Source organism: Atractosteus spatula, chromosome 14, assembly GCF_055471065.1.
Source record: "Atractosteus spatula isolate fAtrSpa1 chromosome 14, fAtrSpa1.hap1, whole genome shotgun sequence".
In the NCBI taxonomy this organism is placed as follows: Eukaryota; Metazoa; Chordata; class Actinopteri; order Semionotiformes; family Lepisosteidae; genus Atractosteus; species Atractosteus spatula.
In genome coordinates, this window is record NC_142719.1 from 13,468,379 (window position 1) to 13,480,763 (window position 12,385).

Below are 12,385 nucleotides of genomic sequence, written 5' to 3' on the forward strand. Positions count from 1 at the left end.
TCGTCACGTGCCCGGAAAGGCGGCATTTAACCTTCTGCGGCAGCCGCGGCGGTTTCCCTCAATGGTGGCCGGGTTAGGGTCGGAGAAATGCAACTACCTTCTCTCTCTCTCTCTCCAAAGCTCTTGTGTGAATCTAGCCGCCATGTTGGCTCCGAAGTTCTCCACGCTTTTGTTGTGATCAAGATGTCTTCGGTTTGAAAATGGGAGTCTTTCATCTCACCTTTTAGTTTTCTCCTGCTGCAGAGTATCCGGCGTCAGCCGCCGTCAGTCTGATGTATGAAAATGAAACATACATGCCGGGCGATCACAACTTTTTGTGTACTGCCCAAGGTGCTACAGCAGCAGTGCAACACGTGGCACGGACCCGCGAAATGTTTCCACGCGTGTGAGACAGGGTGCTGGAGCTCTTCCGATTTAAGTTCCCTTACAAGCACGTCTAAAAGCCCCGTGCTGAGTACGAGCTGCATTTTGCCAGTGCAGATGTTAAAACAACTGTTTTTATTTCACCTAAAACACAGAAAATGTAAAAAAAATTACACCAGAAAAACGTGAAAATCTATCCACAATCTTTCTTTATATACAATCCGGCACTGAGAATGGTATAATCTAGACAGAAAGCGCATGTCCCGAGATCGCACTTTGTTGCTCTCTGTTCCTCCCGCCACACAACTTCACATCCACAGAGGTGTACGGACAGGCCCCAAGCACAGCCAGTTTACAGACATTAACATTATTCACAGAACAGGCTCTGTGTCCCCTCAGGCCCAGGGGAATAACACTGCCTCAGCAGGCCTGGTCCCCCAGGGAGAGAGCCCCCTGCTGGCCGTCCGGTGCAGCGGGAGCTTTGAGCTCTGACCCGGAGCTGGAGTACAGCAGGTCAGCCAGACTGATGGTTCTGGTCATTCACGCCGTTCCCGAGACTCCGAGACCCAGAGGAGACGCCCAGAGCAGATCCCATCCCTTCGATCCGCCCTCCCAGAATCCCATCCGGGCTGGTTCCCATGGGAGCCATGTCAGCATCAGTCAGTTTCAACAGTGTAGCTGGGCAGCTTTTTCCAACACAGAGACAGAGCCCCAAGGGGCAATTTGTATGAGAGCCTCCTGCGTACTGCCCCATACGTGTCAAGTGGAGAGCCTTCTGCATACTGCTCCCTACAGGTCGAGCGGAGAAGGCATGAAGTGCTTCTCGTAATCGGAGAAGAAGGGCTGGGTATCAGTGGGGGAGCAGGACGGACCTGATATCACTTCTTCGTTGATCATTTCACTGTACCCCACCTCCCTGCCCCGCTCCCCATCAACATCCCCCCCCTTCTCTCTCCAGATTTTGGCTCCCTGTCCCCCTCCCTCCTCTGCGCTCTCCGTGCTGGCGAAGGTCTCTCGGGGATCGGGAGCTTGAGGAATTTCCACCACCTCCAGCTGGCAGAGCATGGAGTCCAGCAGAAAGACTGCAGGGTACATGGCCTCCTTGGTCTCCTGTACCGGAGACAGACAGGGAGACAGTGAGACACACAGAACCCAGACACACACGTGGACGGACAGACAGACAGACAGACAGACAGACAGACAGACAGACAGACAGACAGAGACCCCAGGGAGACACATGGACAGACAGGCAGGTAGACGGTGGGGCACACAGACCCAGACAGACATGTGGACGGACAGACAGGCAGGGAGACAGTGGGACACACAGACCCCAGACAGACACGTGGACAGATGGACAGTGAGACAGACCTGCAGCTGTGGCATCTTGAGGATCAGGTACAGGCGGCTGTTCTGCGGGTCAGGTACCTTCTCACAGCACCACGACGGCACTAACTGGTTTCTGCAGGAGCACCTGCAGTCACACGAACAAGAACTGTCACTGACAGTGTGATACAGCTCAGAGAGATACAGCACAGTGACACGGAGATACAGCACAGCCACAGACCAGAACAGTGACAGAGAGATACAGCACAGCCACAGACCAGTACAGTGACAGAGAGATACAGCACAGCCACAGAGAGATACAGCACAGTGACACAGAGATACAGCACAGTGACAAAGAAATACAGCACAGTGACACAGAGATACAGCACAGCCACAGACCAGTACAGTGACAGAGAGATACAGCACAGTCACACAGAGATACAGCACAGTCACAGAGAGATACAGCACAGTCACAGAGTAGCATAACAATAACTGACAGTTTTCTTAAATAAAATCAAATAAACTTCTCTTGCTCTTTACTTGAAGCAGAATGCTGTCACCAGCACTACCGGCAGTCCCAGAATGCACAGTACCAGGATGACAGGGAGATCTGGAGCAGAGGAGCAGAAGTCATTCACACACTGAACCATGGCCCCAAACCCATAGACAGTGAGATCATCCTCCTGAAGACAGCAAGCTAGTACAAGACAAGAGAGAGGAAGAGGAAGGGGGATGAGGGGAGAGGAAGAGGAAGGGAGATGAGGGTGGAGAGGAAGAGGAAGAGAGATGAGGGGGGAGAGAGAGGAAGAGGAAGGGGGATGAGACAGGAAGAGGAAGGGAGATGAGAGGCCAGGTCGGGTCCAGAACGAGAGGAAGACAGCCTGAGGAGGAAGAGGAAGTGGGCACAGTGGGCAGTGGTACAGTACCTGTTTTGTCTTCGGTGGTGAAGTCCACAATGCTCTTTGGCCCCTCTCCAGCTCCAGTCTCAGCCCGGACCCAGAACTGGTACCGCTGGCCCGGCTTCAGGTCCTGCAGCTCCTGGCTGCAGTTCTCTGGACCCACAGTGTGATCTGGGGGGGAGACAGAGTTACAGGGGGGTCAGAGCACCGCGGGTCTTTTCGCTGACCAAACTGGACGGACCGGACCGGGTTCTGAATAGGTTCTGTGACTGTGCAGTGTGTCCTGTGTCTTGACCCCCACCCCCACCGGAACCATGTGTCTTCTCTTCAGAAAAAACACAACCCAGATCTCCTTCAGCTTCCCACAGTCTCCCCTGGCTCCGAGCCCTCATTTACAGCACCCTGTGCTTCCCCGTCTGTCCCCCAGGGGGCGCACCTGTCACGTTATCATGCCCCACCCTGTACCGCAGAATGAGGCCCCTCCTGTCAGTCAGTGGGATGTGCTTCCAGGACAGCAGGACCTTTGGGGACAAGGTCACCTTCACTCCTGGAACAGCAGGGGGCCCTGTGAGAGGATAAGAGGCAGAGGGAGGGAGGAATGTCACTGGACAGATGGGCAACTGAGCACTGCCAGACAGACAGGCAGAGACACAGAGGGACAGAATGAAGACAGAGTAAGACAGGCAGGTAGGGCGAGACAGACAGACTGAACACAGAGTGAGGCAGAGAGACAGTCAGGCAGGTAGAGAGACAGGCAGACAGGCAGAGAGACAGGCAGACTGAAGACAGAGTGAGACAGAGAGACAGTCAGGCAGGTAGAGAGAAAGGCAGACAGGCAGAGAAAGAAAGACTGAAGACAGAGTGAGGCAGAGAGACAGACAGGAAGCCAGAGAGACAGGCAGATGCAGACAGACTGAAGACAGGGTGAGGCAGAGAGACAGACAGGAAGCCAGAGAGACAGGCAGACAGGCAGAGACAGATAGAATGAAGACAGAGTGAGGCAGAGAGACAGACAGGTATACAGGAAGGAACAGAGATAGACAGAGAGGCAGCGAGACAGACAGGCAGGAAGTCTGCATACTCACTGTCCTCTTTGGTGTAACCAATGCAGGAGGCGGGCTGGCTGGTGCCGTTGCTGTAGACTGCGAACACCGACACTATGTAGGGGGTGTGAGGGTTGAAGGGGCCTGCAGGGGGAGACGGAGCGAGCCCTCAGCTGACAGCAGGAGCCCTTCAGTGTGACAGTGAGAGGAAGGCCCGGCACCCCCACGGTGCTGCGTGCCATTAACCTGCGAACCACCGCTGCTCACTCCCGGACCCCCAGGCCCCCCAGGGCAAGCGTACCTGCCAGCACGGTGCTATGCTGTGTGTCGTTGACTCTCGTCCAGTCGAACCCCCTGCTGGTGTTGCGCCCCGCCTCCTTGCGCTGCACGACGTACCCCTGCAGGTGCTCCGAGCAGCCGGGCGGTGGGGCCCAGGCCACGCGCAGGGCCTCCTGGGAGCCCGCGGCGGTGACGTTGAGCCGCTCCGGGGGCAGGCCTGGGCGGGGACAGGGGCAGGATCAGCGCGGCGCCTTGCCGCAGGGCGGGCAGCAGGCAGCCGGCCGGGCTCCCTTCACGCTCTCACCTTGCCTGCGCACAGCCAGTCTCGCCAACCGACTGCGTCCGACAGAGTTGATGGCCGACACGCTGACCTCCGCGACCTCCGTGACCTCCGCGACCTCCGCGACCTCCGCGACCTCCGTGACCTCCGTGACCTCCGCGACCTCCGTGACCTCCGTGACCTCCGTGACCTCCGCGACCTCCGTGACCTCCGTGACCTCCGTGACCTCCGCGACCTCCGTGACCTCCGCGACCTCCGCCTCGGCCCACACGGCCTTCCAGAGGCACGGCAGAGCGAGACGGCAGGAAGGGGGGCTCCCCGCCTCACTGGAGTTGCACTCCAGACACCCGGCTCCTTCCACTGCTGGCGGGTCGTCTGTGGACACGTTCACCAAAGCGCTGCCTCCGTCGCCCCACCCCACACCCACCTCGTACTGCCGCACCCTGCCCCGCGCCAGGGGGGCGGGCATCTCCTGTGACAGAGGGATCAGTGGGGACAGTAACACACAGAACTGCACCCAGCCCGGCTCGGAGAGCCATTACATCATGCTGGTCGCAATACTCAAAGAGCTGAGCGAAGGAACACAGATAAATCATGCCTTACCTTCCACACCACAGCTAAAACAGGGTCACTGTCACACCACAGGTCCAGCTCTCCCACCGGCACTAACAGAGAGAAAGAGCGTCCCTGAAGGAAGGGGGTCTGTGTAGTACAGAGTGACACTGGACTACAGCTCCCTTGCACCCTAGAATCAGGCAGCACTGGACTATAGCTCCCACATACCCCAGAGTTGAGCAGTGCTGGACTACAACTCCCATACTTCCTATAGTCAAGCAGCACTGGACTACAGCTCCCATGCAACCCTAGAGTAAGGCAGGACTGGACTACAGCTCTCAGACTCACCATCCTCCGCACTCAGAACAGTGCAGGGGCTGCTCCAGTCACTGAAAGGTGTGTTCCCCATGTCACTGCCTGTGACACAGCGCACCTGGAAATGGTGATGGGTGAAAGGCTGGGGGTTGTCGAGGATAAAGTCAGCCTGACCCACAGAGTCATCAGTCACCTGAAGAACACAAACACACCAAGTTCAATACGCCAGAGACAGGCAGGCAGGGGGACAGACAGGCACGTGAGTTCTCTGCTTTCTCACCTCAGTCCAGTCCGACTGGTTGTTGACCCAAAATCTCACCTCGCAGGTCTGGTCACAGTTGTCCGGGGGGCAGTTCCACAAAATGGAGATATCTGAGTGATCTTCCAAGGAACAGGTTAGCACAGGAGGGGCAGGCTTTTCTGAGAGAGAGAGAGGGGCAGGCAGAACAATGTGGTCCTGAGAGAGTAAGCAAGAGGGTGACTTCATGACAGACTGAGAGAGTGAATGGGTTAGTGACAATGAGTGAATGGGACAGAGTGAGACAGAGTTAATGGCAAAGTGACTGAATGGGTCAGTGACAGAGTGAGAGAGTGAATGGGTTAGGAGACAGTGAGGCAGACCTGGCTGCCCAGAGAGGACAGGCTGTGCTCCCACTACCAGCGGGGAGAAACAGAGACAGAGGTGCACTTCCTACTGCACTGTGACAGATACTCTGGGATTAGAGGAACATTCTTTCTCAAATTTACACAGCTAATCCCAGAATTCCCGTACCTGCCAGAATCACAACAGGTCCCAATCCCACTGGGAGAGGGAGGAGGGAACTCAGTTGAACTGGCAGCCCAGTATGTGATCTCCTGTCACAGCCTGAGGAACAGTGAGTCTGTCTCCCAATAATGCTCCATAGTTTTATATGTAAATGTATTATGATGTGTCTATACTGTGAATGTCTGTTTATTTTATGTTAATTGTATTTGTTTTGATTTATTCATTGGTCATGCCAATACAGCATCTTGAATTGAATTGAATGAGTCAGTGACAGAGTGAGAGAGTGAATACTTTAGTGACAGAAAGTGAGTGAATGGGTTAGGAAGACTGAGTGAATGGATTAATGACAGAGTGAAAGTGAATGGGTTAATGACAGTGATAGAGTGAAAGGGTTAAAGCATGAAGGAGTGCAGACTCACTGATGGCGCCGGTGTTAAAGGGGATTTTGATGGATTCAGCTGAGCCCAGTGGGTTCTGAGCTCTGACCCAGACAGTGACGCCAACGTGGCTCATAAATGAGGTGCGAGGAACCACAACACTGTTAGAACCATCTGGAACCGTGACATTGAGCAGAGTCCTGTAGGAGAGACACTGACACTGAAAAACTGAGACGCTCTGAGGAGGACTGAGTTCAGCGCTCCTCCCCAGTGATCTGCCCCAGAGTTCAGAACTCCTCCCCACTGATCTGCCCCAGAGCTCAGAGCTCCTCCCCACTGATCTGCCCCAGAGCTCAGAGCTCCTCCCCACTGATCTGCCCCAGTGTTCAGAGCTCCTCCCCACTGATCTGCCCCAGAGCTCAGAGCTCCTCCCCGTGGATCTGCCCCAGAGCTCAGAGCTCCTCCCCACTGATCTGCCCCAGTGTTCAGAGCTCCTCCCCACTGATCTGCCCCAGAGCTCAGAGCTCCTCCCCACTGATCTGCCCCAGTGTTCAGAGCTCCTCCCCACTGATCTGCCCCAGAGCTCAGAGCTCCTCCCCACTGATCTGCCCCAGAGCTCAGAGCTCCTCCCCACGGATCTGCCCCAGAGCTCAGAGCTCCTCCCCACTGATCTGCCCCAGAGCTCAGAGCTCCTCCCCACTGATCTGCCCCAGTGTTCAGAGCTCCTCCCCACTGATCTGCCCCAGAGCTCAGAGCTGCTCCCCACTGATCTGCCCCAGTGTTCAGAGCTCCTCCCCACTGATCTGCCCCAGAGCTCAGAGCTGCTCCCCACTGATCTGCCCCAGAGCTCAGAGCTGCTCCCCAGTGATCTGCCCCAGAGCTCAGACCCCCTCCCCACTGATCTGCCCCAGAGCCATGCTGACCTGGAGGAGGAGTACAGGTGCAGGGTCAGGTTGGTGTGGAGGGGCTCCTGCAGGGCAGAGGGGCTCCAGTTCCAGGAGCAGTTCATGTCTGTGCTGCCAGGGGGGATGACACACTGAGGCGAGGAGGGGGTGCGGGGTGTCCCTGCAGGACAGAGGGGAGAGGGTCAGCATACAGAAAGCCCACCAGCGTCTTGTGCCCCTTAGGTTTCCTACGAGATGTTGTAGTTGCTCATGCTGACGAGCTGCCCCACACTGACTTACAGGAGAAAGCAACTGATACACGTCTCTCACAGCAAGCTCGCATCTACCCCAGGCTGCCACAAGGGTGGTGCTCTTGAGCAGTATGCCAAGGGTACTCTGTCTAGGGGCTATTGACAGAGGTCAGGCTGAAGCCGGAGATGTGGGATCACAGCACTCAAGCTGCTCTCTGAGCTCTGAGCTCACTCCAGCTGCCCTCAGATTGACACACTTCACTCCTGCCATCACTGACCCCAGCCACGTGCCCCACTACCCCTCCACAGCCCACTGCCCCGCTGGGACCTTGAGCAACAAGCCTGGATACTCCACTGCACTCGTCCCACAGATAAGAGCCATTTCCTCTCCACCTCTTACAGGCCCAGATCCCAACCTGCGCAGGACCGAATCACAAGCCCAGAGCACAGGAGTGTGAGACTGCTTCACTGTCTGGCCTGTATCCCCTCTTATGTCTATTAGTAATCCCAGAATCCCAAGAGCCCAACTCCTTCCAGACTCACTGTGTCTACTGTTCTACTTCAGCGTCTACTGCTCTCAGTCTGCTTGTATATGCAACATGTAAAAGAAAAAACCCATAACACAAAAGATAAAAATACCCTTCTTACAAAGTAATTTGTGATGTCATACTCACTTCCCCCCAGGAGTGTGATGTCACAATGTGGGCGGGGCTCCAGTCCAGGGCAGGTGATCTCACAGCGTAGGTGGAGCTTGGGTCCCGGGGGACGAATGACAGTAAAATTTGCGATGTGATTGTGGGTGTGGCTATGTGGGGAGAGCGTTTGGCCATCTGCGGCCAGCTGCAGTGCCCTGGAGTCACACCCAGGGGGCAGCAATGAGCCCTGTAACTGACATGCCCCAGACACGTTATGGCCCAGGTGGAAATAGCGCTCCCACAGGCACAAAACCTCCCCTGCCAGAGCTGAAATACAGAGAGAAAAAGCCCATCAGGGTCCCCCAGATCTTTAAGGACTCTTTACAAAACCAATCCATTATTTAAGCAATCAGCGTAAACACGTGTCTTATTGGAAGTTCATTAGAAAAAGTCAGCTTAATTTTAATGGAATTCTGTTCACCTTATCCCCGTTATTCTGAACTGCTCAGTTCTGCTCTGGAATCAGAGAGGTGTGTCTCAAACTATGCTCCCCGGACAGCGAGGCCCTTCTGCCTTCAGTTCCACTGAGCTCTGCCAAATTGCCACACTTTCTTCGTTGCACAGTTTCTGACTTGTTTTCACTTGTTAAACAGAGAGAGATTCCGGGTTACCCAGAATGCTTTAATGCTGTCCCTGCCTACACAGATCACCCTGATCTCTGAGCAGCTGCAGAGGGACACGTGCAGCTCCTGTGCTCGGGTGACAGAGCCCTGCTGGTTTTCAATCAGCTCGCTGAGGAAAAGGAGCTGATCTGAATCCGGATTTCAGCTGGTAGTAAAACTGCTTGAGGTGTGAGTCCCCACTGCTGCCGTCACCTAGCACAAAGCCTTACCGCGCTGCAAGAGACACACCAGGACCAGGAGGGCGGCGCTGTTCTGCTCCATCACTCATAGCAGGACTGTACAGGAGACAGAGGACACAGAGCTCAGACTGCAGCCCTGCTCATACCTAATCACCCACCCTCCTCAACCCATCTCAGCACCACAGAGCGGCTGACAGGCTTTTCATCCCAATGTGCTCTATGGGCTTTACTGCACTGGACTGTGCTTTTACCCTGATCTCACTGGGCTTTACTGCACTGGACTGTGCTTTTACCCAGATCTAACTGGGCTTTACTGTACTGGACTGTGCTTTTACCCTGATCTCACTGGGCTTTACTACACTGCACTGTGCTTTTACCCTGATCTCACTGGGCTTTATTGCCCTGGCCTGTGCTTTTACCCTGATCTCACTGGGCTTTACTGCACTGGAATGTGCTTCTACACTGAGCTCCATGGACTTTACTGCACTGGACTGTGCTTTTACCCAGATCTAACTGGGCTTTACTACACTGGACTATGCTTTTACCCTGCTCTTACCCGGCAGGGAGGAAGAGAGTATGACATCACTGGGCATTACTGCTCTGGACCAGTGTACCACAGAAAGCCCTTGATCTGCACGGAGTTCACACACACAGGAGGGCAGGCGGAGAGAGGAAGAGAGACACAGAGAGGGGGGCGAGAGCTGGGGCGGCGCGCTGTCCTGCAACCAAGATCAGGGACCGAGCCCGAGACACACACTCACCCTCCAGCAGGACAGGGGTCCCGAGCCCAGGCCCAGAGAGCTGCTCCGGAGTAAGCACGCATCCAGGAGAGGCCCAGTCACTGTCCGCGAGCTGCTGCGGCAAGGAGAGAAGAGCAGGAGCTGCAGCAGGCTGGCAGGAGTCTTACCCACAGAGACGTCCACCAGACACCGAGATCCCAGGCCTGAGGACTGCTGCGATCATCACAGCTCTGCAGGCTCCGCCTTCACCGTAACTGACATCACCCCGAGAAGTCTTGCTTCTGGGCATTCACTTCTTGCAGAAAATATTAACTTCCAAACCAGATGCGCACACCATTTTATAATCTCCCCACAGGAAGGGTCTGCTTCTGTCTGCACCTTGAAGCTCTTCCTCTCTTCATAACGGACAGGTTGCGTAAACCCATTTTTCAGAAATTCACACCATAACCGCTGCTCAGCTCTCTCTTCCTGTCAGAGCTGAGCTGCACACACACCCCCACACACGTTCTCTCCACACCTCAGCACTTCTCTGAACAATCTTACCAAGGCAAGTTCTGCTCTGAGTCACAGGACATCCTCACCCCAGCACGCTCTCCGATTTCGCCCTTCCTCCTTGACTAGTTTCTCTCTCTGTACTCCTCCTTATCTGGGGCTGCTCTCACCCAGCTTTGCTGCAGGACTGACACAGCTCTCACCGCCAGCACTGCAGGCCCACAGCAGAGTGAGCGCCCCCTGCAGGAGGGGCACAGCTCTCACTGACAGCACTGCAGGCCCACAGCAGAGTGAGCGCCCCCTGCAGGAGGGACACAGCTCTCACCGCCAGCACTGCAGGCCCACAGCAGAGTGAGCGCCCCCTGCAGGAGGGGCACAGCTCTCACCGACAGCACTGCAGGCCCACAGCAGAGTGAGCGCCCCCTGCAGGAGGGGCACAGCTCTCACTGACAGAGTGTAAAAGGACTGTTCTACTGCACTGGGACTGTAGCTCCTATTGTAACAGGACTGTTCTACTGCACTAGGACTGTAGCCCCTATTGTAACAGGACTGTTCTACTGTACTGGGACTGTAGCTCCTATTGTAACAGTTCCATTACCACTCTGTCCTCCAGTCACACTGACACCCCTGTAACCTCCAGTCATACTCATGACTCTGGTCACCCCTGAATGAATGAATCGTTGTTTTCTTCTAAACGTAAGAATTAAATACTCCTATTGACACGCGTCGTTTCCGTTTGAGGAACCCAGTAAACACACACTCACTGATGTAACAACAGTACACATTTTTTGGTCCGGCTTCTAAAATAGACACAAAGTTGTTGTTTTTTTCAAAGAGGAAAGCGACGTTTTGAAACGAACTTACTCGCGTGCGCTACACCTCCCCGTCCCTCCGGCGGCGCGAGAGCCTCGAGTCCGCTTCGACCAGCAGCAGGAAGCGGCGCCGCCGATGGTGTAAGGGGCCCGCAGAGAAACTCGTCGGCCGGAGACGCTGAGGAGAAACAGAAATTCTTCGCCCTGAGTTTCAAAAGAGGAACCAAACTCCCCCTCAGGGTGCCGGACGCCTCGGGTTTCCAGAAGAGCCGGGATGACAACCGACCTTCCACAGGGAGACGGCGGGCGTGTTCTCCCGCTCCGGCAGAGGGCGCCGGACCCTATTTCCCCGTACCTCAGGACAGAGCTCCTCCCACACCCGAGCGCACACACCGCCGGCCGCAAACGACCGAGAGCATCCTTCGCGATCCGTGCAAAAGTAAAGGGAGGGGTGCGGCGTTTCATCGCAACCGGGTTTGATTAACAAGGCGCCTTCATAAAAGACGCTGTGTGAATCCCACACCTGTGGCTGTGTGATGCAGTAAAACCAATCAAGTAAGTCGTGAGGCTCCTGTCTGCCCACAAACACACTTGCCTGCCTTCTGTGGGCATATTCACTGGGGCAGCAGTGTCTCTGTGGGCAGTTTCACTGGGGCAGCAGTGTCTCTGTGGCAGTTTCACTGGGGCAGCAGTGTCTCTGTGGGAGTTTCACTGGGGCAGCAGTGTCTCTGTGGCAGTTTCACTGGGGCAGCAGTGTCTCTGTGGCAGTTTCACTGGGGCAGCAGTGTCTCTGTGGGCAGTTTCACTGGGGCAGCAGTGTCTCTGTGGCAGTTTCACTGGGGCAGCAGTGTCTCTGTGGCAGTTTCACTGGGGCAGCAGTGTCTCTGCGGGCAGTTTCACTGGGGCAGCAGTGTCTCTGTGGGCAGTTTCACTGGGGCAGCAGTGTCTCTGTGGCAGTTTCACTGGGGCAGCAGTGTCTCTGTGGCAGTTTCACTGGGGCAGCAGTGTCTCTGCGGGCAGTTTCACTGGGGCAGCAGTGTCTCTGTGGGCAGTTTCACTGGGGCAGCAGTGTCTCTGTGGCAGTTTCACTGGGGCAGCAGTGTCTCTGCGGGCAGTTTCACTGGGGCAGCAGTGTCTCTGCGGGCAGTTTCACTGGGGCAGCAGTGTCTCTGTGGCAGTTTCACTGGGGCAGCAGTGTCTCTGCGGGCAGTTTCACTGGGGCAGCAGTGTCTCTGTGGCAGTTTCACTGGGGCAGCAGTGTCTCTGTGGCAGTTTCACTGGGGCAGCAGTGTCTCTGCGGGCAGTTTCACTGGGGCAGCAGTGTCTCTGTGGCAGTTTCACTGGGGCAGCAGTGTCTCTGTGGCAGTTTCACTGGGGCAGCAGTGTCTCTGTGGGCAGTTTCACTGGGGCAGCAGTGTCTCTGCGGGCAGTTTCACTGGGGCAGCAGTGTCTCTGTGGGCAGTTTCACTGGGGCAGCAGTGTCTCTGTGGGCAGTTTCACTGGGGCAGC

General features: G+C 55.7%; 1 protein-coding gene across 7 annotated transcripts; it reads right to left on the reverse strand.

Moving 5' to 3' along the window:
• Positions 1 to 478: 478 nt before the first annotated feature.
• Positions 479 to 11,194, reverse strand: il12rb2l (interleukin 12 receptor, beta 2a, like). 7 transcript variants are annotated; one of them, XM_088932579.1, is made up of 17 exons: positions 10,929 to 11,192; positions 9,594 to 9,684; positions 8,863 to 8,928; positions 8,010 to 8,297; positions 7,124 to 7,265; positions 6,243 to 6,400; positions 5,338 to 5,477; positions 5,091 to 5,250; positions 4,791 to 4,852; positions 4,212 to 4,659; positions 3,930 to 4,124; positions 3,671 to 3,772; positions 3,022 to 3,150; positions 2,613 to 2,756; positions 2,227 to 2,383; positions 1,732 to 1,834; positions 479 to 1,473 (listed from the first exon to the last, which is right to left on the reverse strand). In XM_088932579.1, exons 3-17 carry the CDS (start codon positions 8,912 to 8,914, stop codon positions 1,153 to 1,155), a joined length of 2,601 nt encoding a protein of 866 aa, XP_088788705.1. In that variant the 5' UTR covers positions 8,915 to 8,928; positions 9,594 to 9,684; positions 10,929 to 11,192; the 3' UTR covers positions 479 to 1,152. The 7 variants fall into 7 exon arrangements, 6 of the variants coding, with proteins under 6 accessions (XP_088788705.1, XP_088788706.1, XP_088788709.1 ...); XM_088932580.1 differs by having other exon boundaries at positions 9,594 to 9,687; XM_088932583.1 differs by having other exon boundaries at positions 2,227 to 2,296; positions 9,594 to 9,687; positions 10,929 to 11,191.
• Positions 11,195 to 12,385: the final 1,191 nt, after the last annotated feature.

Bases quoted from the DNA above. Each gene is read 5' to 3' on its own strand.
- il12rb2l (XM_088932579.1), bottom strand. From the start codon at position 8,914: ATGGAGCAGAACAGCGCCGCCCTCCTGGTCCTGGTGTGTCTCTTGCAG. The intron at 5,251-5,337 runs GTGAGAAAGCAG...TGTGTTCTTCAG, and splicing joins ACCAGTCGGACTGGACTGAG to GTGACTGATGACTCTGTGGG. The intron at 4,660-4,790 runs GTAAGGCATGAT...CCTCTGTCACAG, and splicing joins TTTTAGCTGTGGTGTGGAAG to GAGATGCCCGCCCCCCTGGC.